The sequence below is a fragment of the Aethalodelphis obliquidens genome, unplaced genomic scaffold, assembly GCF_003676395.1.
Source record: "Aethalodelphis obliquidens isolate GAN/ISIS:26980383/991018 unplaced genomic scaffold, ASM367639v1 scaffold17, whole genome shotgun sequence".
Taxonomy (NCBI): domain Eukaryota; kingdom Metazoa; phylum Chordata; class Mammalia; order Artiodactyla; family Delphinidae; genus Aethalodelphis; species Aethalodelphis obliquidens.
In genome coordinates this window covers 29,563,123-29,586,015 of record NW_020837961.1, presented here as the reverse complement: position 1 = coordinate 29,586,015, position 22,893 = coordinate 29,563,123, and the positions used below count along the sequence as shown (strand labels likewise).

The following is a 22,893-nucleotide window of genomic DNA, read 5'->3' as shown; positions in this document are numbered from 1 at the left end:
GTTTGTCTCCTTTTTAGCAGTGATTCTCAAACCACATTACCCGGTCTTCCCTTAGCTTGTATCAAAGAATGACAGTTTTCCTCAATACTCAGGAAAGGAGTAATAAATCAAGAGTTTTTGAATATTCAGTTTTTTTCCAACAGTTGTGATGCATTGACTTAGGAAATAGCTTTGGGAACACATGGTATAGATCTGATATCTTATGCTTTGTTTTGGTCTTTCAAAATAATCACAATATTGATTGCCATTTGTTAATCTCTTTGTCCATTTATGACTTAATTTCTGCCAGTAGGCAACATGGTATGAATGCCTGAAACAGTTAAGAACTTCATGTTGTCAGTTGTCCTTACCAGAGATGGAAGTCACTTAACTTACCCCTTAATACAGTTTGATTCCCGCATGTTAATGGTATTTATGGAGAGAAACAGAAAGCAAGAGACATTTCTTTTTCCCCATTATAGTGTAAGGACTTACATTTTTATTTGCTATTTATTGTATTTTTTATTTGATCTTAGCAGAGTACTCTCAACTTACATATTAAGTGATTTTTTGCAGCTTTATTTGCCTTTAGTTGATTAACATGGTAAAGTTTGAGGAGAGAGAACCAGTGAGATGTCTTTCCTCTAAACAATGCTGTTTGTTTCTGGGAAAAAGGAAGAAAAGTTTGGAGATATTCTGTTCTCTCTAAATCCTTTTACAATGTGTCTAATAGTCAGAATTATTCCTGTGGAATTATCAGTGTGTCTTTCACGTGGAGTTATTATTGGAAATTTCTTCTGCTTATTCTTTTTTCCCTCTTGATTCCTCCAGCTTAATTAGCTGTACTACTATCAGTGCCAAATCTATGTCTGGGGGAGACTTTCTTACAGCTTTTTATTGAAAGATCGTTTTTCATTTTTATTTCCCATGTATCATATTTAGAGATTAAGAACCTTCTAGCCCTAGTTAAATACAAACCCCTTTATTATTGAAGCCGTCATACCAGAGGCTTTATGTCTTAGAATATTGTCATTAATTTCCCAATCAACTGTCACCCAAGGGTATAAAGAACAGCTTAAAGTCATATAAAACCTATACTTCTAAATATATCTTCCCCTTTCTGTTTCATTGCAGTTTTTTTCTTTTTACAAGCAAAATTTTGACTTATTAATAGAAATGTGATGTTTTTACTTTCTTTTACTATTTATTTTAAAAGATAGATCAGGAAAGCCTACGCGTAGTAACAAAGACCCAACACAGCCAAAAATAAATAAAGTAAAAAATAAATAAATTTATTTTAAAAAAAAGATCAGGAATGGGCTGTTGTGAAAAGCCATCTTGAGCATGAGATTGGAGTCAGATCAAGCTGAGTTCCAGTCCCAGTTCTGCCCTTTGCTGGTCTTGTGATCCTGGGCAAGTTAGTTACCCTCTGGGAACTTCAGTTTCCACATTTTCAAATGAGAATAATTGCAGGGCTGTGAGGGTTAGGGTTGATGCCCATGGCACATGAAATGGAAGTCAGTAAGTGCAGCTCAGATTATTACCAATTCTCTACAGTTGGGCCAGGTCAATATGTGAACTTCACAAATATTAAAGAACCAGAAGTCCACTTCTACAGTATTTTAAATTGGAAATCTGAACTTTTAAAATTTGAATATTCAGAGTTCCAATTCATGTAGTCCTAATCTTCCATAAATATTAAAATAAAAACCTCAGCCATTCACTCATTTAATCTGGACTGTTATTTTTAGCAACTTTTTTTGGTAAAAGCTTCATTAAATATAATTCACATATCATATAATTCACCTATTTAAAGTATACAATGCAGTAGTTTTTAGTATGTTCACAGAGTTGTGCACCCATCACCATAATCAGTGTTGGAGCATTTCATCACCCCAAGAAAAAACCCTGAACCCTTTCACCCTCACCCCTCATCCTTCCCAGCCCTAGGAAACCACGAATTGACTTTCTGTCTTTCTATAGCTTGCCTATTCTGAACATTCCGCATGAAATGGAATCATTGAATATGTGGTCTCTTTGTGACTAGCTTCTTTTCCTTAACCTAATGTCATCAAGGTTCATCCATGTGTAGCATATATCAGTACTTCATTCCTTTTTATTGCTGAATAATATTACATTGTATGACTATATCATATTTTACTTATCCATTCACCAGTTGATGGATTTGGGGATTGTTTCCACTTTTTGACTATTATGAATAATGGTGTTATAAAAGTTTGTGAACAAGTTTCTGTGTGGACGTATGTTTTCATTTCTCTTGGGTATACATCTAGGAGTGGAATTTCTGGGTCATATGGTAACTTTGGGCTGTTTTCAAAGAGGCTGCCACATTTTACATTCACACCAGCAGTGCGTGAGGGTTCCATTTTCTCCACATCCTTTTTCACACTTATTATTGTCTGCCTTTTCAATTATAGCCATCCTAGTGGGTATCAAGTGATATTTTCTTGTAGATTCTTAGCCAGTTCTTAAAGTCAAATATATGAAAATCATATGACTCATGCTTTGGTACAGTAATATCTGATCAATGCTGAGAGTGATGGAGAAGTTAAGCCTCATATTGCAGAATCTTCCCATATTGAATACCTAGTAAACAGAACTTCCCTAGCCTTTTTGTCTTCCTATAATCTCTATTTTGTCTTCTGATTTGCAGTTTTCTGTTTCCAGCAGTTCTCCTGGGCCTATGAGCTCTCCTCCAGCAACCCCTCTCTATAGATATTACAGCAGAGCGAACAGAGCCATAACAGCCTTTTCTTTTTGCCTTTCCTTTGTCCATCCTTCTTGAGAGATTTTCTCCTGACAGAATTTTACAGCATGTTCCTAAAATAAATCTCCTTCTGGATGTTTATGTACTAAGTCCTCAGGATAGATTATTTCTTGTTCATAACTTTTCATCTGTCACTTCTTGAGCATTTTGTCCCTTCTAGCCTCTCTATTTTCTTCTCCTGAAATGCTAATTTTAGAAATGATGTGTACCTCCTAAATCTAGTCTCCATTGCTGTTAATTTTTATCTTCATCTCTTTGTGTTTTTAAAAATTCTGTCAACTTATTTTTCAGATTTCAAATTCAGCTTTCAGCTGTGTCTATTCTGGTTTTTAGCCTGTTTAATCTTTTATATTCACAATCATATTTAATTCTTATTTTCTGGTTGCTCCTTTTTCATGGCAGAATCTTCTTCTTTTATAGATGTAACATGCTTGTTCATGTATGAGGATGCCAGTTAGAATATCTTAAATGTTCCCTTTTATTCCGTAAATTTTCTTTCTTTATGATCCAGAGATGATCGTACATTTTGGTCTTTCTATTTTTATATCATTGATTTTCCGTAGATGTTTGCTTATCATTGGTTGTAGGTACATGTTTATGAATAAAAGACTAAATTGACTGGTATAGGTAGTGGGTTTGTTTCTTCAGAAATGCTTTCTTCTGGGTGATATAACTGCCTGTGTCAACAGGTATAGTAATGGGGGCTTTCCTGTAGGGGAGGAGGAAGGCGAGCTCAGGACCCCCCCAAATTGCCAAAATAAGGAAGAGTTTAGATGTATCTGGAGATGGAGTAGTTGACTGTGTTTTACCTCTAGGACATGTCTTTCTTCTCCATCTCTCAATTTCTGGGACTGAAGTTACCGTAAATCATAAATTACCTTAAACTCTAGTCTTTTTCCCTCGCAAGCCCCAGGTCCCCCACAGGGAATCTTCCCAGGCAGATCACCAACTTTGTGTGGACAGTAGTTTTCTGCCTTTAGCTCAAAAGGGAAGCCTTGACTGCCTACTAAGGTGTAATTGGTTGTGGAGTGGTCTGGGCACTGCTGAGTAGCTGGATCTGGTAACCTGAATGCAGCTCTTTAATTGACTGTCTTTTTGGTTGCTTCAGGGCCTACTTTTTGTTCTTTGATGCAGAAGGAGCTCCCTAGGGAGAATTCCTGTTTAACCTCTGATGTCTTGGCCTCTGGTTTCTCAGGATCTCTGATCCCCTGATGACTCTCATTCTTGGTTTGTTTGTGCGTTTGTTATGGTTCCACTCAGTTTTTTAAGTTCTATTTTATTGTCATTTCACATTCAGAGGGAGGGGAGGTGGATGTAACTACTTATTCAGCCATCTTGAATGAGTCTAGTAAACATGTCCATGTGATTTTTCACTTAGAAGCCTCAAACTTAATATATCCTAACCCTAAAATCTCCCTGCCTGTTCTCTCATCTTGCTTTTCTGCTAACCTCAGTTACTGGTAGCAGATGCCCCGTACCATGTCATTACTGCTGCTTCCTCCTGCAAAACCGTACCATCCATTCCTAATCCTGTCGTATCCCCTCAACCTTCCCACTTTCATTTCTTCTTACTCCCTCCTTATGTCTGCTTTTAATCCTGGTTTATACTGTTGTTAGTGGTCTCTCTGCTTCCATTCCCCACCCCTCTACCAAGTCCATCCCACCAGGTTACCTTTCCTCCATTGCCTACAGAAAAGTACAGATGCTGAGGCATGACATTGATGAATTGCTCCAAGTGATCCTGAATGAATTTTGTAATATTATCTCCCAGTATATTTTCCTCACACCTTGAGGTCTACCTACAACTGGATTACTCAACACTTTCCCTCAGTTCTTCGCACTGTCACACTTTCGTACGTATGATTCTCCTAAACTCAGATGCACTTCATCCCTTTTTACTTCTCAAATTTTGCCAACCTGAAGTGATGCTCAGGGAATTCCCTGGCGGTCCAGTGGTTAGGACTCAGCGCTTTCACTGCCATGGGCCCAGATTCAATCCCTAGTCAGGGAACTGAGATTCCACAAGCCGCGAGGGGCAGCCACATAAATGAATGAATGAATGAATGAATAAAATAAATACTGTTTTAAAAAAATAAAGCGTTGCTCAAATCAAATGCTATCTACTCTGGGAAGCCTTTGGAGATTTCTTAGTCACAACTAAACCTCTTATAATTCTGTATTTTGGTAGCTCTTGGGCATTCATTTATTTTGATATTCACCATTTGATTATTCACTAGCAACTCTGTAAGTCCAAGTAATTTGCATGTCAGCTGATGCAGGAATTTTTTTATTCCTGCTGCAAAGTAAGTACAGCTGTGCAAGTGATTGATAAAACTAGTGAAAGATGAAAATGCAGTTGACTCATGCTACAAAGATATACACAGGAAATACATGGATTTTGATGAAATTGTTATTTGAGGGAGGTCTGGGAATTTGTGCAAATATTTTTGTTGAAGACTTGGCAGATTCTCACAATTCTTGTTGATATGTCAATCAAGAATGTTAAGGTTCTTGGGCTTCCCTGGTGGCGCAGTGGTTGAGAGTCCGCCTGCCGATGCAGGGGACACGGGTTCGTGCCCTGGTCCGGGAAGATCCCACATGCCGCGGAGCGGCTGGGCCTATGAGCCATGGCCGCTGAGCCTGCGCGTCCGGAGCCTGTGCTCCGCAACAGGAGAGGCCACAGCAGTGAGAGGCCCGCGTACCACAAAAAAAAAACCAAAAAAAAAAAAAGAATGTTAAGGTTCTTATGTACTTTTTGTATTCGCATTATGCTTTAGAAATTGTTTGTTCTTACAGTCCTCAACATGGATTGTGAGCTTGTCGAAAGCAGATTTTGTTGTGTTCCAGCTGTATTCCTTAATCTCTTATCCTCCTAATCTCTTATCCTCCAAGACAGTCAGCATTATCTTTGTTTCTTTTTTCTCTGGCCCCAGAGCTGAGTAGATCAGAGGGCTCTCTACCTGAGCAAACTGAGCCAGAAAGTGGCTGAGATCATCTCACTCACCTGCATCTGCTGGTGTTTCATTTACGGCTCTGTGAGGAGAAAGCACACAACACCTTACTTTGGTTTCTGACAACGTTGAATAGGTCCTGTATTTCATCCCTATATTGCTGCATTTGTCCCCTGATCAAATATTCACTCTGTTTTTCAGACCTAATTTTTAACTGCCTGTGGTGCATGGGTTAATCCATGAATGATGTAAACAAACATATTTCACCGTGTGCCCATGAGTCTGGGTGTGTAATAGTGTGGTGATGACAGGCAAACCCAAGATATCTGAAAGTCTGGTGTGCATAAATGACACACCAGCTGCCCCAGAGCCAATTTCTGGTCACGTGGCTAATATATCTTATAGTTCTTCCTCCTCATCCCCCAATGTTTGTGTGTCCTAGCTGTCATTAAGGGTGGACTTCGCATTGCAATAAAAAAGATAGCTAGTTGTATTTGAAAAGAAAATCAGCAACATCCAGATTGGTTTCCTATAAAAATATAATAATTCTCTGAGGTCACTTTATTCTTTTTTAAAAATTTCACTCCGAGGGTACAAGAATTAACAACAAACAGTATTCCAACAGAATTCAAGCTTGTCTCACAATCTGTTAATTTTTAAATGAATTGTCCCTCCCATCATGTACCTGTGTCCGTACTCTGTTGAGCCCATAAATTTCATGTTAGTAGCATAAGATTATTGAGAGCACGAGGTAGTGAATTGAAACTGTTTGCCCAGACGTCTTGTTATAAGACGCCCAAGTCAAAATCTTCTGTATTCTTAGGAATTTATAAGAGGGCGTTTGTATGTTTTGTGGAGCTGAAGAAAACCTCAGAAACAGTTGGAAGGAATTTGAGGCCCTGGATTCAGTCTCTACACAAACAATACACCATCTGATGCTGAAATATAAGTGTGGCTTCTGGTGAACAGCATTTCTGCACATTTACCCTGTAGTTCATCAAACGAGTGGGACTGCCAGCCTTCTGAGGTAGTGGGAAGAGCAGGGACTTTGGGATTCTTCAGATCCAGATTGAAAACTCATACTCCCTTTTAATTTAACTGGCTTCTCTGAGACTCTGTTTTCTCCTCAGTAAAATGGAAAAGACTTGCATCATAGGACTTCTGTGAAGATTAAATGCGAATGTATTAAGAATGCTTCTAACATAGTAAACGCTGGGTGAATAACAGCTGTCATTGGTGGTGGAGTTGGCCCACTGATAGCCAGTTCTCGAATTGACCTCAACTGTTTTTTGTGACTAGGCACCCACAGAAGTGAATCCCTTGTGCAGCTTCCTGTACTTCTTTGTGATCATTGCATTGCCTCCCTGCCCTCACTTAAACAGTGCATTTTTTCATGACAGGAATATGTTTTTACTAATTCTGCAACTCTGAAGTAGCACTTCAAAATGCTTTCATTCCAAATCAAAATTATTTGAAGCCTTCCCATGGTAATGCACAAAATCTCTTCTCTAGGAATTAATAACAGCCGCCTCTTCCAAAAAAACACCAACAACACAAAGGCTGTCCACTTTGCAGAGGTGTTGGAGAGGTTTCATACCAGTATATTCAATGACAGATACTTAGGTTTCCCTACTGTGTGTAAGGGGCTCTGCCAGGCATTACAGGGTACGTAAGGCCCTGTCTTAGAGGAACTGATAGTGGTGGAAGCGTGAAGACATAAAGAGAATTATAACGTGAGTCAAAATGTGATAAGTGCCAACAGGTGCGGGGCACTGTGTGTATTGGTGGGGGTGGGAGGCCTGGGGGGGTTGGAGGGAAACATTATTTCTGCCCATGGGAAACAAACAAGCTTCAAAGCAGAGATGGAAGATGCCTCTCGGGCCTCCTCTCACCCCGAGTTCCTTTGAAGAGTCAGAACTGAGCCACACAGCTAAAGAGCAGGAGGCCACTGGGCATGCTCCTTGTCTGTGTTCCAGTAGCCTTTGAAGGTGCCTGCGTGGATGGTAGTTTGTTAACGGAGTGGAGAGGAGGGAGCTCGGCGGGCCCGAACTTGCAAGAAGCCATGTGTTGTTGTACAGAGAATACATTCTCTACCCGTCAGTAAGGTAACGTGGCCAGGCTTGGATGTGACCTTACCTTTTCTTGAGTAAAAGAAAAAAAATGTTTTTCATCATTCTAGATTAGAGGCCAAGACTGCCCCACTGTGGATAAAAATAAGACTCAGATCAGAAAACTCCTCAACCATGTGGGAAAGGTTTGCACATCAGAGTGAGGTGTGTGGTGTTTGGAATAATGTGATCTTCCCTTTGTTTCCTGCTTGCCCAGATAAGGGAGTCTCTTGATTCCAGTGGTTTCTGATATTTGCTCACTTTGCAGAGTCAGTTCTACCGAGGTAAAACCTTGTTGCGACATCTGTAAATTCATCCTGAGTTAAAGGGAAAGGAGCAGTAAGAATGGACCTTTAGGGCTTCCCTGGTGGCGCAGTGGTTGAGAGTCCGCCTGCCGATGCAGGGGACACGGGTTCGTGCCCTGGTCTGGGAAGATCCCACATGCCGCGGAGCGGCTGGGCCCGTGAGCCATGGCCGCTGAGCCTGCGCGTCCGGGGCCTGTGCTCCGCAACGGGAGAGGCCACAACAGTGAGAGGCCCGCGTACCGCAAAAAAAAAAAAAAAAGAATGGACCTTTAAGGGGGAAAAGAATCATCTTTATTTTTACCCTAACAGCTGAAAAGGCAACCTGTGGTTAGAGATGTTACCTATCCTTTGACACCTGAAATAACACATTTTAATCTTTGTTTTCTGGGTTCTTATAGAAGAAATCCATAGAATCCTAAAATATAGAGGCAGATTTCAGTAATTTCGTAAACAGATAAAATATCTATACTTAGTCTATTTAGTTTCTGTCCTTATATCACTCATTCATCCTTGAGTCTCAGAAAATGACTGTGAGGGCTTAACACCTTCAGGATGAACTCGGATTGGGAAAAGACTTCAAGGGGTGGGAGGGGTGGTGATCCTTGGTTGGCACAGTTTTTCATCCTGAAGGAACTACCTGTGTCTGCCTTTTGTTCTCTTTCTCCCTTCTGCTGCTTACTTTCGGGGCTTATTTATCACTTCTGTCAGAGGCTGCAGTGGGAAACTGAAAAAAAAGTGAAAATCATATGTATTCATTTTTCGTAGTAGCCCTTGGTTCAAAAGTAGGGGAAGGGAAAGAGGCTGGAGCCGTTGGGTAAAGGAAGATTTTGGAAATTATTTATTAGTGCATTCCTGTCCTCTTCACCACTAATAAGCAAGAAAAAAATCCTACAGAAGTTCAAAATCCATATTGGACAAAGGATGATTAACCTTTTAGATAATTCTACTCACAGTATTATGAACTCTATGAATATTCTGTATCCCTCCTGTTATCATAATAGCAAACATTTACTGAGCATTTATCATGGTCAGCCACCATGCTATCCTCTATATGCATCTCTTCATTTAATCCTTGTTCACCTTGATAAGATGAGTACTACTGTGACCTGTCCCCCTTTTACATGTGGATGCTGAGGCTTACAAAGGCCGACTATCTTGCTAAGGTCATTCAGGTAATATACAAACAGTGGAGCAAGAACTCAAAACAAGGCCTCTCTGACCTAGAGTTCCTGCCCTTAACCTCTATCTAGGTTGTCATCCTGAAATAGCAACTGATTTCCCATTATGGGTATGACCCGGTAGTAGAGACCTGGAAGCACTACATGCACAAACCTTCTCTGTGGAACCTGTAATTCTAAAATGCACAAATTCACCCAAACAATGCAAAATCAAAGATAAATAAGTGACGGGATTAAAGGAAGGACACATTTAATATAATCTTCAAAGATCAGGGTTTAACCCGATCGGGTTGGGGGATTTGTTCATCATTAGTTCCTTCTCCTTTTCGCGTTTGGGTACCGTGCCTGGCCCTACATCGGCTGGAGTTGAGTTAATTAGAGAAGTGCCATCTACATGTCAGGGGTGGCGCTGGACGTGGAGATGCAAATACTAGCTCTGTAAAGGGGCCTTGGGTTCCCAGGGGAGTGGATGGTGATAATGAAATAACATTGTTCATGCTAAGGTACCAGATATCAAGTCTGATTTTGTACGAAATGTTTCCTCTTCAAATTAGTTTGGGAAATGCTAGTTAAAGTCGAACAAATTTTTTTAATTGTAATATTTCTTAGAGCCTTTAAGATACTAATATGCTTTGTGACTACCCCAGAGGTTTTTAGAATTTGGGAAACACTGGAAGCATTCCCTGTTATTGGGTCACTTTCTTAGGTTACCTTTCTTGTAGCATATCTTATTCCAGGTAAAATTTATGCCTCCTTTAGAAAAACCCTTAGGAGTGGCCTAATATTTTGAATATGGGTCTGATATTTTTAACTTGGCAGTTGGGGGAATAGAGATTTTTTTTTAACTTAAAGTTCTTTTTATCCCATCTTAAATCACAAGTTTCACTTGCTGAAAAAAGTGAGATTTTGTAACAAGAAGAGTTCCAATATGGGCTTCCCTGGTGGCACAGTGGTTAAGAATCCGCCTGCCAATGCAGGGGACATGGGTTCAAGCCCTGGTCCAGGAAGATCCCACGTGCCATGGAGCAGCTAAGCCTGTGCGCCACAACTACTGAGCCTGCACTCTAAAGCCTGTGAGCCACAAGTACTGAGCCCATGTGCCACAACTACTGAAGCCCGTGAGCCTAGAGCCTATGCTCCGCAGCAAAGAGTAGCCCCCGCTCACCACAAGTAGAGAAAGTCCGTGCACAGCAACGAAGACCCAACGCAGCCAAAAATAAATAAAATATATAAACTTATTTTAAAAAAGAGTTACAAAAGTAATTATTAAGAGACTCACTAGGGGGCTTGAGGTGGGAGCAGCAGGGAGTGTTGAGGACACCTTGCTGCGAAGCCTGCTTCCATCTACTCCCCTCATCACCTTGCCTCCCAGGACCTGAGTGGCTCTGATGGAATGCCCATCTTCCAGAAGTCTCTACCGAATTTGCTTTGAGGTGAACATGGGCAGTGTAGATGGTGGCTCTGATGTTTCATCTGTGAAACTAACATAAAAACCTCAAATCATATAAAGCCTCTTTCAGTAGTGAGTTGCACTCAACAATCAAAATGATTCAGTTTGGGGCTTCCCTGGTGGTGCAGTGGTTGAGAGTCCGCCTGCCGATGCAGGGGACACGGGTTCGTGCCCCGGTCAGGGAAGATCCCACATGCCACGGAGCGGCTGGGCCCGTGAGCCATGGCCGCTGAGCCTGCGCGTCCGGAGCCTGTGTGCTCCACAACGGGAGAGGCCACAACCGTGAGAGGCCCGCATACCACCAAAAAAAAAAGATTTAGTTGAACTATTTAAGGAAGAATTATTAAAAAGAAGTAGCAGCCTGTTATCAAATAGCTGATTCTTCTTCCAGTTCAAATGTGCTATGTAGTTTTTTTTTTTTTTTCTCCTGTGTGTAGTTTGGTTTGGTGAGAGCTACTTTGAGACAGAAGAATAGACCAAATGTGGATTGTTTTAGGGCAGAGGTGATCCTTAAATCACTAGGGTGTTTATAAAAAGTAAAAATGTTTGGGAATTCTTAGGAAGACACATTTTTTCAGCAGTGTCAGATATATCAGTGAACCAACCACAGCCTAAAGAATGCAGCGCAGAAAAGGAAAGGGCTTGGGAGGGCATTGGGTATTACCATTGTCAACAAACATTTACAGGGGGCAGTCTGTGAAGCAGAGTCTAAGATAGAGTTCTGCCTCATCAGACACACTGATAGGATAAGGGGGTAGACAGATGCCTAAAACTAAATAATAATACAGTATTATTTAGTATTGCTAAATGTCAAGTGAATTGTATAGATAGTACGAGAGTTCAGGTAGGATGTGGTAGGCAGAATAATGCTCTCCCCTCAGAGATGTCATGTCCTAATCCCTGGCACTTGTGATCATGTTGTATTGCATGGCAAAGAGGAATTAAGGTTCCTCATCAACTGATCTTGATGTAACATTATTCTGGATTATCCCGGCAGCCCCAATGTAATCAATAATAAGACTTCTCCACAGTGGAAGGGGGAGTCGGAAGAAGAGGTCAGGGTCAGAGATTTAAAGATGCTACATTGTTGGAGGAAGGGGCCATGAGCCCAGGAATGCGGGTGACCTCGAGAAGTTGGAAAAGACAAGGAAGCTGATTCTTCCCTAGGACCTCCAAAAGGAATATAGCCATGCACACACCTTGATTTTAGCCTTGTAAGACCTATTTTGACTTCTCACCTCTAGAACTGTAAGATAATAAATACATCTTCGTTGTTTTAAGCCACAGAGGTTAAGGTGATTTGTTATAGCAGCAACAGGAAACTAATACAAGGGTGCTGAAGAGGAAGAAGAGTCAGGGGCAATTTCATGAAGAAGGTGGTTCTTGAGCCAGGCATGAAGGATAATAAGAAGAGTCATAACAGGGGAGTTCCCTAGTGGCCTAGTGGTTAGGATTCTGGGCTGTGGCCTGGGTTCAATCCCTGGTCAGGTAACCAGACCCTGCAATCTGTGCGGCATGCCAGAAAAGAAAAAAGAATAGTCGTGGCAGAATTTGAGTTGTAAAACTTATGTTCCAGGTACTGCGCTAAGCTCTTTATACAGTTTAATTCATTTATCCTCACAAAAACTCTACAAAGATAGTTCTTCCCCATTTTGTAGATGAGAAAACTGAGGTGTAGAGAGGCTAAGTAACTTGTGCAATCACTACTCTGCAGTACTAGGCACTCCACCTAGTTAATAGCTGGCCTGTTAATGCCAGATGGCAGCTGACATTTATTACTATGCACAGGCAGAGTTCTAAGGATGTCACTGTCATTACCTCATGGAGTCCTCTCAGGGTCTGGGGCACATAGTAATTTGTAATTTTTCTGAGGCATGGACTTACCTGGCCAGCAATACGGCTGTATTGGAGGGGAAGAGACAGGAACCAGAAAATTCGATCAAGACACAACCATTCATACAAGTGCTGATCAGAACCTAAAATGCAGGTAAAGGCAGCAGGCATGGGAAGGAGAAAACAAGATTCCAGAGACAGTCTGCTTCTTTGTTGAAACATAACTTCCACATGGAAAAAACTTCCCTTCCCTCTCTAATTTCTCTCCCCCTGATTTTAGCCTGCTGCATTTGAACGAGTTGAGGCACTTTATAATTAGAATTAATGAAAGGCGTCAGTATTGGCAGTGCTGTAGACCAGACGTTTCCACTTACCCACAGAAGCGTGGGCAGCGCTCATGTAAATACACCTCACTTCTCTCATGCAACCGTCACTCACAGATGTTGTCTTTCATTCCTTGGACCAAGAGAGTAGTAACTTTCTTGCTTAAGTTCAACAACAACAGATACATATGTATTGAAAACCTACCATTTAAAAGAGCAATATACTAGTCACTGTGGGAGTCTCAAAAGTGGCTAAAAATCAGTCTGGAAACACACCTGAATGAGGGTGGTGAAATGGAATTAGAAAGAGGAGGTGAGGGACTTCCCTGGTGGCGCAGTGGTTGAGAAGCCTGCCAGTGCAGGGGACACAGGTTCGAGCCCTGGTCCAGGAAGATTCCACATGCCGCTGAGCAACTAAGCCCACAAGCCACAACTACTGAGCCTGCATGCCACAACTACTGAGCCCATGCGCCACAACTGCTGAAGCCCGCACACTCTAGGGCCTGTGTGCCGCAACTACTGAGCCTGTGTGCCACAACTACTGAAGCCTGTGTGCCCTAGAGCCCATGTGCCACAACTACTGAGCCCACGCGCCGCAACTACTGAAGCCTGCACACTCTAGGGCCCATGTGCTGCAAATACTGAGCCTGTGTGCCACAACTACTGAAGCCCACATGCCCTAGAGCCCATGTGCCACAACTACTGAGCCCATGAGCCGCAACTACAGCAGCCCGCACACTCTAGGGCCCATGTGCTGCAACTACTGAGCCCGTGTGCCACAACTGCTGAAGCCCGCGCACCCTAGAGCCCATGTGCCACAACTACTGAGCCCACGTGCCGCGGCTACCAAAGCCCACACACTTTAGGGCCTGTGTGCCGCAACTACTGAAGACCCTGTGCCTAGGGCCTGTGCTCCACAAGAGAGGCCACCGCAATGAGAGACCTGCTCGCTGGAACGAAGAGTAGCCCCTGCTCGCCACAACTAGAGAAAGCACAAGCGCAGCAACAAGGACCCAACACAGCCAAAAAAAAAAAAAGAAGAAGAAAAAAGAGGAGGTGAATAGGTATTAGCTGGTGTCAGTAATTTCTAGAACGAATGCTGGATTTTTTTCAAGTAGGCGTATTTGCTATTTTCTCAGCCTACATATAAGAACCATTTAAAGATTTTAGGAAAACCTCTGAAACTCTCATCTGAGATATATAAAATTCCATTCACGTTCTATTTGAGTAGAACCAGTTTTGCTATCTTTTAAAGAGTCATTAAAGTAGGATTTGTGAACCCTGCCTAGATACCCTGTCTTCTAATGGAGGGATTCATTGTTTTATTTATTCTGCTTATCATAAGTAAAGAGGCGATAATACCGTAGGTGCAAGGAATTCTTCAGAATGTGTGTATCTTTCAGTGAATACTGACTGGCATTGACCATTTTTTTTAAAAACATAAACTATTCATACGTACTCCCAAGCCGGAGTATGTAAGTAATGCTTTGGAGTCTGATCCAGAATCCCTTCACAGATAATGGTCATTCTAAAGAGACATGTTAGTATCCCAATATGAGGTACAAGACAGATTCCCACTCTGTGTATTTTCATTCCCATGGACTGTCTTCCCACTAATTTCAAAGAATGATTTCGGACCTTTTGTTGCCGACTTGAGCGAGTAGTGTAAGTCCCTACCCAATGGGGTTTGATTTTTCTCTCCAGTTAAGTGATCAGAGCCAAATCCTCAAAGCCTGAATGTCTTACAGTAGATTCTAATAAGCTCTGAGTTGGCCATTCTTCTTAATCAAAGCAAAAGATGACATTTGCATTTTTGTCATCTTCATTTCAAAGTGTTTGTCATATTATTAGATTCAGGATCACCCTGAATAATTAGCATCAGTAGAATCTGTCTAGCCATTCCCAAAAAGCTGTCCCTGCCAGAATAAGGGCCTATTTCTCCAATGGTGGTATTCCACCTAAATATATGAACATTGGAATCATCATGTATGTCAGATTACTTAGAACCAGGAGTCATCGTGGCAGGAAAATTTGGGTAATCTGGAGTTCTCACACAGACCCATGGAAACTTCCCAGCACTCTCCTGATTCTTGGTCCCCTTGATGTGCACGTTGCCTCTTTTCCATGTCCTCACAACATTTACACACATCCAGGCTTCAGCACCCTTTGCACCAGTTCTGCCTACTTTCTGCCTTTGTTCTTCTTGCAGGGTGTTCTTCCATTTCCTCAGTTAGCTTTATCAACTAGGAGACGTGGATGAATGGGGACAGGGAATGCAAGGTTTCTCGCTCTCCCTCTCTCTGTCTCTCCATTGGCGTGTGTGTGTGTGGGGGGGGTGTGTGTGTGACATACACCTACAAAACCAACACACTTTCACACAGCCACCCAGCCATGCTGACCTTCACATTGAGAGTGTACTGCTCATCTTTGAGTGACCTAAAGATCATCACGCTCTACTCGGTGGGCCCCCAGAGTTAGTGCATTATCCACAGCAAATGTGCACCATTTGGCAACTAAATTTTAGAGTTAGGGCATTCTTATCTTTGATAACTCTTTTCTTCGTGGAAATGGTGAGACTTTGGGCTAGTAAGTTATTTGTGTGATTTCTAAGTATATAAAAGTTTGGGAAGCCTTTGCAAGTATATTCTAATTATTTAAAAATTAGAAACTCTGAAAAAAATTGGGGGGAGTGTGCCAAAGAGTATTTAATTAGAAATAAATAGAAACCATATGCTTAAAGCACTGTATGTAGTCAAGATGAAATTTCTATGTTTGCTACAGATCTGTTCTCATTTTTCGTAAGGGGATTTTAATCCAAGTGTTTTATTATTGTTGGCAAGGTCCAGATCCCAAATCTGCCCTCAGTGCTTTGTTTTGTTCAGTCTTAGCTTTTGGATCAAAATAACCACTTACTATTTTGCCAGAAATTCAGTGTTAGCGCTAATGCATCTCTTGACAATTGCACAATAGCCTCGGCTATCATGAAAATTACTTTGCTTAAAATAAGTATATAAAATTATGTGTAGACACAGAGGTACACAACATCCAGACACTACATATTTATATGTTTTCAAGCTAAAAGATGGCTTATGGCAAAATGTGAAGTACAATTATTTGTACACTTTAAGAAAAAAGATCAAGCCAAGAACATGTATTTTAATTTGTTTTCCATTGCCAAGAGCTAGGGGCTGGGGAATATTGTGAATAATGGATAAATTACCCTTACCCTGAAATTATCAAATATATGGGTCTTAGGAGTAATTGTGTATGCACATTTACATAGAAATGTAACACTAAGAGTGAATTTGCGAGGAAATGTTTAAAATGTCCTCCAACAGATTATCAAGTTATTGTCTCAGATTTTAATTACTTCTCAATAGGGAAGTACAGTGGGGAGATATTTGTATTTTCTTAGAGCAGAAAGTATTAAAGTGACTGTAGAATTTCCTGTTTTAACCAGGAAAGGAGAACCATGAGCCGTTCACTTCCTGAATGGCCACATTCCAGCTGTGCAGACTGATCATAACACATCTGCCAATCAGAACAGGCCCTGGAGGGGAGCCCTCAGATGCTGGGTCTTGTTTACATGCATTGTGACTCTGTTTCTCCCCTCCTCCTGTGTGTTGTACGACTAGGAAGATTTGTAGGGGAATTCGCTATTACATGCCTAAAAAAACTGAACGAAACTGGGACCACAGCCACAGCAAATGGTGTTACGGGCAGACTTTTAGCTCATCCTTAGCCGCAGGTAAGACTTGTTGCTTTGTTATGAGGATAGCTGATCTACATCTAGTAGATGTGCACTGTATTCCTGACTTTAAATTTTTAGTACTCAACAAGTGAAAAACTCTATTTTTATTTAAGGGAGGGGTAAACCAAGTTAAATTAAAACAAAAGTTTTAAAAGCAGCAGTAGCACTCAGTGTGTAGAGAAATTGGAACCAGAAGCATGTTAACCTTGTGCCTTTTGAAGAGCATTCTATCTTAACAAACATGTTTTATTGTGCCTCTTCCTACTTGTTAGTGTTTCAGAGTACAGTGTCTTCCTGTGTGCTAACTCCTTGGTTTAAAAAGACATTTCTTGTTTATTATGAACCCATTCAGAAAGAATTTATATTTAACTATGTAAATCTGATTCCTTTTCTTCCATAAATCTCTCTAGAAGTTTTAGAGAATGTCTTCGTTGCCTTTATGCTGCTCCATCAGCAGTAAAATTAAGGAAGAAAAAAAAAGAGAATTCTTGTCTAATCTTTGTTTCGCCATTAAATTATATCATGTTAGTGTTAATTCAGAAGATACTTTAGAGAACTGTATTTTGATAACATTGCATAGGATTTTTAAAAGTCATCATGTAGGATTTAATTGTGGCTTACCCACTGCTTCCTTTTTTTTTTTTTTTTTTTTTTTTTTTTTTTACCGTACGCGGGCCCCTCACTGTCGTGGCCTCTCCCATTGCGGAGCACAGGCTCCGGACGCGCAGGCTCAGCAGCCATGGCTCACGGACCCAGCCGCTCTGCGGCATGTGGGATCCTCCCGGACCAGGGCATGAACCCGTGTCCCCTACATCGGCAGGCGGACTCCCAACCACTGCGCCACCAGGGAAGCCCCTTACCCACTGCTTTCTGTTGTTAGTTTTTTCATAACACTGACATCTTTTTACTTCATTTATTTATTTTTAAGCATGCACTGAAGAAAAAGTAATTACTCAGAGTCAAAAAAAAGACATCCTGTGGGTTTCGTGGCTCTTTCTCTTGTATATAATAGTCTTCAGGCTGATTGTGACAACCAAACAAAGTCTTCAGGCATTGCCAGATGTCCCCTTGGGGAGAAGGAGCAAAGTGGGCACTGGTTGAGAACCACTGCCTTGTGGCACATTAGACCTAATTATCTGTGAAACATGGAAATCCAACTTCTGAAAAGTTCTGGGTGGTAGAGAGTTAAGGAAGAGGCTCTACTGGTCTCTGGGTATTTGCAGATGTAGCTGACTGCTCATTTTTTCCCCCTCCCCATCCTGTTAGAAGCTTTTGCCAACCATGATTCATGGAATGATTTTTTTGAGCTGAGTAATTTGTGGCTTTTCAGTTTCCTTACTTTCTTTCCTTAGCTAAATTTGTTTTGGTTTTAGCAAAGTGTTTAAAACAGCAAAGATCTTTGAAAATGAAACAATACATGTAATGATATATTTTCTAAGTAGATGATTTTAACAAACTGTAAAACCCTTACACGCCTGTCCTTCTTTGTATCCTTCGTACCTCCTCTGTCAGACAAATCCTTTCAACTCTGAAGAAGAGCCTTACAAGGGGAAGACACAGCAACCTTTGAACAGTCCTTTGTGAAATCTAAGGGTACAGCAGCTGGGATGTAAGAACTTCTTTTCCAGGACGTCTAAAGAGCATTTTAAAATGTAACTGTCTTCTTTCTTTACAGATCGAAACGAACGAAATAAACCAGAGCATCGTTCTTCAAGGTATGAATTTATAGTATTTACTAGCTCTGTATAAAGCTTCTCATTTGGAAAATATTGTTTGGAGGGAGTGCAAGTGTCCCTTTTAGAAATACTGTATACCTGAATCCTCTGTAGCACTCAAGCTTCACAAGGGAAATACTGTTCATTCTCTGAACAAAAATTCTTTATAAAATTATTGACTACCTGGAAGACATATTTTATTTTGAGAATTCCTATCAGTGACAGGTATATCTTTGCAAAAAATTATTTTATCCCTGCTTCTTTCCTTTTGTGGTTTACTTTCCTCCTTGTTCTTTAATTGGTATTTTTATAAATATGTACTGCTTTTTTCCTAATTATAAAACTAACATGGGCTCATTGTAGAAATTTTTAAATTATTTTTTAAAATATAAAGCATTAAAAAAAAACAGCATGTCTTTCATCAGCTAGAAATGGCTGGCTACTGCTAAAAATTTGATGTAATTCTTTCTAGATTTTATCAGTTTATATGTATTCCAGCTGAATTCTTCAAGTTCTTGTTAGATAGTTTCAAATGGCTGGGAAGGTTCTATTACTTCAGCCTCTTTCTCATGCTGTCTGAGAGTATGTCTCACAAGACCTTCACCAGCACTGAAGAGTATTTTTTTAAATCCTTGTCAAACTTATATGTGGAAAATTGTCTAACTTCCACTCCTAGGCAAGAATGACAGACCTGTATTCGATTTTTTAACCCAGTTCTGTGAAGGATTGTAATTTTTTAAATACTATTTTCACCTTATTCCACATTCCGTCACTTTTTCTTTGCATTTTATATTGTGGGAATTGATAAAATGGTAATAATACATTCACTGGGTTGAGTGGCCTGGTAAACAAATCCTGATGCTTTTTCAAGGTATCAAACTCTAGAATGCATTGACCTCAGATGAATAAAAATACAAAATCTATGAAAACGCTATTAGTTAGAACAGCAATACATTTTGCAGAGATTGTCAATCAGGATAAGTTAGTGAGACCTAATCTGGGAGAAAAATGTAAATGAGTATTTGGGATATAAGGCTGATTTTTTTTTTCAGTTGTAATTCACATACATTTAAATTTACTCTTTTTGCTGTTTGAGTCTATGCGTTTTGACAAACACATACAGTTATATAACCACAACCACATTCATAGAAATATGTGTAAGAGTGATTTTTTAATACTTAAAAAAATAATAGAAGGGACTTCCCTGGCGGTCCAGTGGTTAAGACTTTGCCTTCCATTGCAGGGGGTGTGGGTTCAGTCCCTGGTCGGGGAGCTAAGATTCCCACATGCCTTGCAACCAAAAAACCAAAACATAAGACAGAAGCAATATTGTAACAGATTCAATAAAGACTTTAAAATGTCCAATTCAAAAAATTATTTAAAAAAAATAAATAATAGAAAAAAAACCAGGGACTTACTTCCCTGGCGGTCCAGTGGTTAAGACTCTATGCTTCCAATGAAGGGGGTGCGGGTTTGATCCCAGGTCGGGGAAGTAAGATCCCACATGCTTCGCGGCCAAAAAACCAAGATGTAAAACAGAAGCAATATCGTAACAAATTCAATAAAGACTTTAAAAATGGTCCACATCAAAAAAAAATCTTTAAAAAAAGGAAAAAGAGACAATGTAAGAGGACTTTGACAGCGTGCTTGACTGACATAAAGTTGGAAGGGTAAAAAATAATTAGGATGATAAAATCAGGATGCATTAAGACCCTTGACATACCAAAAGTTTAACTGAATTAAGCAATATGTGTTTTCATTGGAACAAATGTAAATCCTTACACCTAAGGCTGAAGGATCAGTGGAGCATGAGGAGATAGGGGAGATAGACCTTAACAATATATTGGAAAAGATCTGGAGGATTCATAAATTCATCATGAGGGGAGTTCCCTGGTGGCCTAGTGGTTAGGATCCTGGGCTTTCACTGCTGTGGCCCAGGGTCAGTCCCTGGTTGGGGAACCGAGATCCCCCAAAAGCCCTGTGGCGGGGCCAACAACATCAACTAAATAAATAAATTCAGTCATCGTGAGTCAAAAATTTCATGTCATTGCCTCCACCTCCCCAGAAATGTCAGCATTGATTTAGTTATGCTGAAAGAACTCTAATGTCCGGTACAAGAAAAGTGGGTAGCTCTAGGCCACACTTTTGATATTGTATCCAATACTGGGTCCACAAGGCCTTAAAAAATTGGCATACGCAGTGGGCTGGCTATGTTGGTATTATTTGGGGAACTTAAGAAAACAGAAACAGAGTCCCATGATCTACTCCAGAGATTCTCATCCAGTAAGTGTGGAGTGAGTGGATCCTGGGAATCTGTGTATTAAAGAAGTCCTCCAGTGATTCTGATGCAGAGCCAGGTTGGGAACCAACCACTGGGATAGAAGACAGCAGCTGAGTTGGGACAGGGACTATGAAAGAGACGAGCTGGGTAGAAATCAAAGCTAAGTTGCAGGAAGACTTGTGTAAGAAATTGGGTGAAGTTAGCCTCGGTTTGGAAGTTTGGGGAGGGATATGGGACAGAAATAACTGGCTTCCAACACCTGGAGGGCTGTATAGAAGAGACTAGCAAAACTGTTCCTCATAAGTGCTGTTCCCTCTAAGAGGAACCAGGGAGCCTCAGAGGAATGGCTAATTCTAGGTCCTGGGAAGGGGAAAGTACAGGTAAGCTTGGACCCCTAGTGACAGAAAGTAGGAAATGCTCAACTAATGGGGTCATGTCAAAAAGGCCTAGGAGGCAGCTTCAAGAGGCTCCCACTGGCCAAATCTGGGACAATTTGAGTAGCAAAAAGTTTTTAAACAATAGTGGATTCTAACACACTGGATTTTTAAAAATCCATGTAGAAGAAGAAATAGAATCAGAAAATTATCATTTTATAATTCTCAATGTAATAGTTGATTCAGGTAAAGATCACCAGTGGCTCCTAAAACTTGGGTGAAAAAATTGCTGGAGGAGTAGATATTCACACTCCCATAAGATGATATTTAAGTTTTTAATTATAAAGGGGAAAATGTACCTTTTCAATGAAGAGATCTGGTGATCACATTCTTAACCAAGTGGTCAACTTACATACACGTCACCACTAGTGAGACAACCTGACGGTATGTGGCTCCAGCTGATGCTTTAGCAGTGTACACAGATATCACTTATGTAGTAGTGTTCCTGGCCAAAAAAAAAGGTAATGTTATGAAAAATACAAAAAGGCTAGAAAAATATTCTAGATTAAAAAAGGCTGTGATTTTTTTTAATCTGGAATTTTAAAATCCAGGTTTAAAGAAAAAAGACCAAAAAACACTTTGGGGAATTCCCTGGCGGTCCAGTGGTTAGGGCTCCATGCTTCCACTGCCGAGGGCCTGGGTTCGATCCCTGGTCAGGGAACTAAGATCCCCCAAGCCACGCGGTGTGGCCAAGAAAAAAATAAAGAATAAAAATAAAATAAAAGAATAAAAAAACCACTGGGGATAATTAAGAAAATTTAAATACGAATTTTATTTTAGATAATATTTGATTAATATTACTTTGTTTAGGTGTATAGTAGGAAAGCTGTTATGTGGGAGAATGTCCTTATTCTTAGATGTATGCAGACGTATTAGAGGTGATGCAGGGTTATGTTTGCAGCATACCCTCAAATAATTCATGAAGAAAAAAAACTGCAAGAGATAAAACAGTAAATATGGGAAGATATTAATAATTGGTGAACAGATGATAAGTATATATGGGTGTTCATTGTACTGTTTCTTTAACTTTTCTGTAGACTTGAAATTTTCACAATAAAAAGTAGCAGTGGAGGGGAACGGTTCTGTGTGTTCTGTGGCATCCCAGAGGGTGGAATATGCGTCTGTGGGTGGAACCTTGAGGGGGTGGATTTCTGCACAATGTGAGGAAAGATTTCCGGGCGTAGCAGGTCAAGGATGGAATGCGCCATTCTGTAGGGGAACATGTCAAGGAAAAGCTGGACAAACTAGTGCTGGGATAAAATAGGAAAGATTGATGCATGGCTAAATCATGATTCTAGATGGCTCCAGCGCTTGATCATTCAGTAGCAGATAAATATCCAGGCTCAGGATACAACAGAAAACAAGAAAAAGTCTCCAGCTTCGTGGAGCACAGAGCGCCCATTGTTTGGGATTTACATTCCCAGTCTCTCACGTCAGGATCCAAGTCTTCCTAGTTCTGCTTCAGGCAATGCTTGTGGTACTCGGTCTTCAGCCTCTAATTTATACTTTCAGGTTCTCAAGGACTCTGCTGCTGGTCTTGGTAACCCTCCCTACCAATTAGCTTTGTGCCTGGTCCACAATGAGCACTTAATAAATGAATATGGAATAATGGGATAAATGTCAAATGTAGCGCGAAGAGAGAAAGGAAGTGCCAGTGTTTTTCCCTTGCAGGTTGGGAAGAACCTGACTCTCAAAAGCTCTCCCATGACTGTTACTGAATGTTTGTTACTACAGCAGCAAGGAGTAATGCCCTGTAAGAAAGGAGAAGTGTTTTCCAGGAAAGGCCATCGTTGTCTG

The 22,893-nt window shown here is 40.7% G+C and overlaps 1 protein-coding gene across 13 annotated transcripts in view; it reads left to right on the top strand.

Annotated features, from left to right (window-relative positions):
• SH3D19 (SH3 domain containing 19) overlaps positions 1 to 22,893 on the top strand; it is a 179,832-nt gene that overhangs the window by 58,636 nt on the left and 98,303 nt on the right. For 9 of the 13 annotated variants that reach the window (XR_003435026.1, XM_027117159.1, XM_027117167.1 and 6 more), the window contains exon 2: positions 18,342 to 18,381. Coding sequence is in view for 9 of the 13 variants with exons in the window: in XM_027117159.1 (XP_026972960.1) it covers positions 18,342 to 18,381 (40 nt within the window). In the remaining 4 variants the exon portion in view is untranslated. Of the gene's footprint in view, positions 1 to 16,007; positions 16,664 to 17,604; positions 18,260 to 18,341; positions 18,382 to 22,893 lie in introns of those variants that run through there. The other 4 variants (XM_027117157.1, XM_027117161.1, XM_027117165.1 and 1 more) reach the window with 4 other exon arrangements.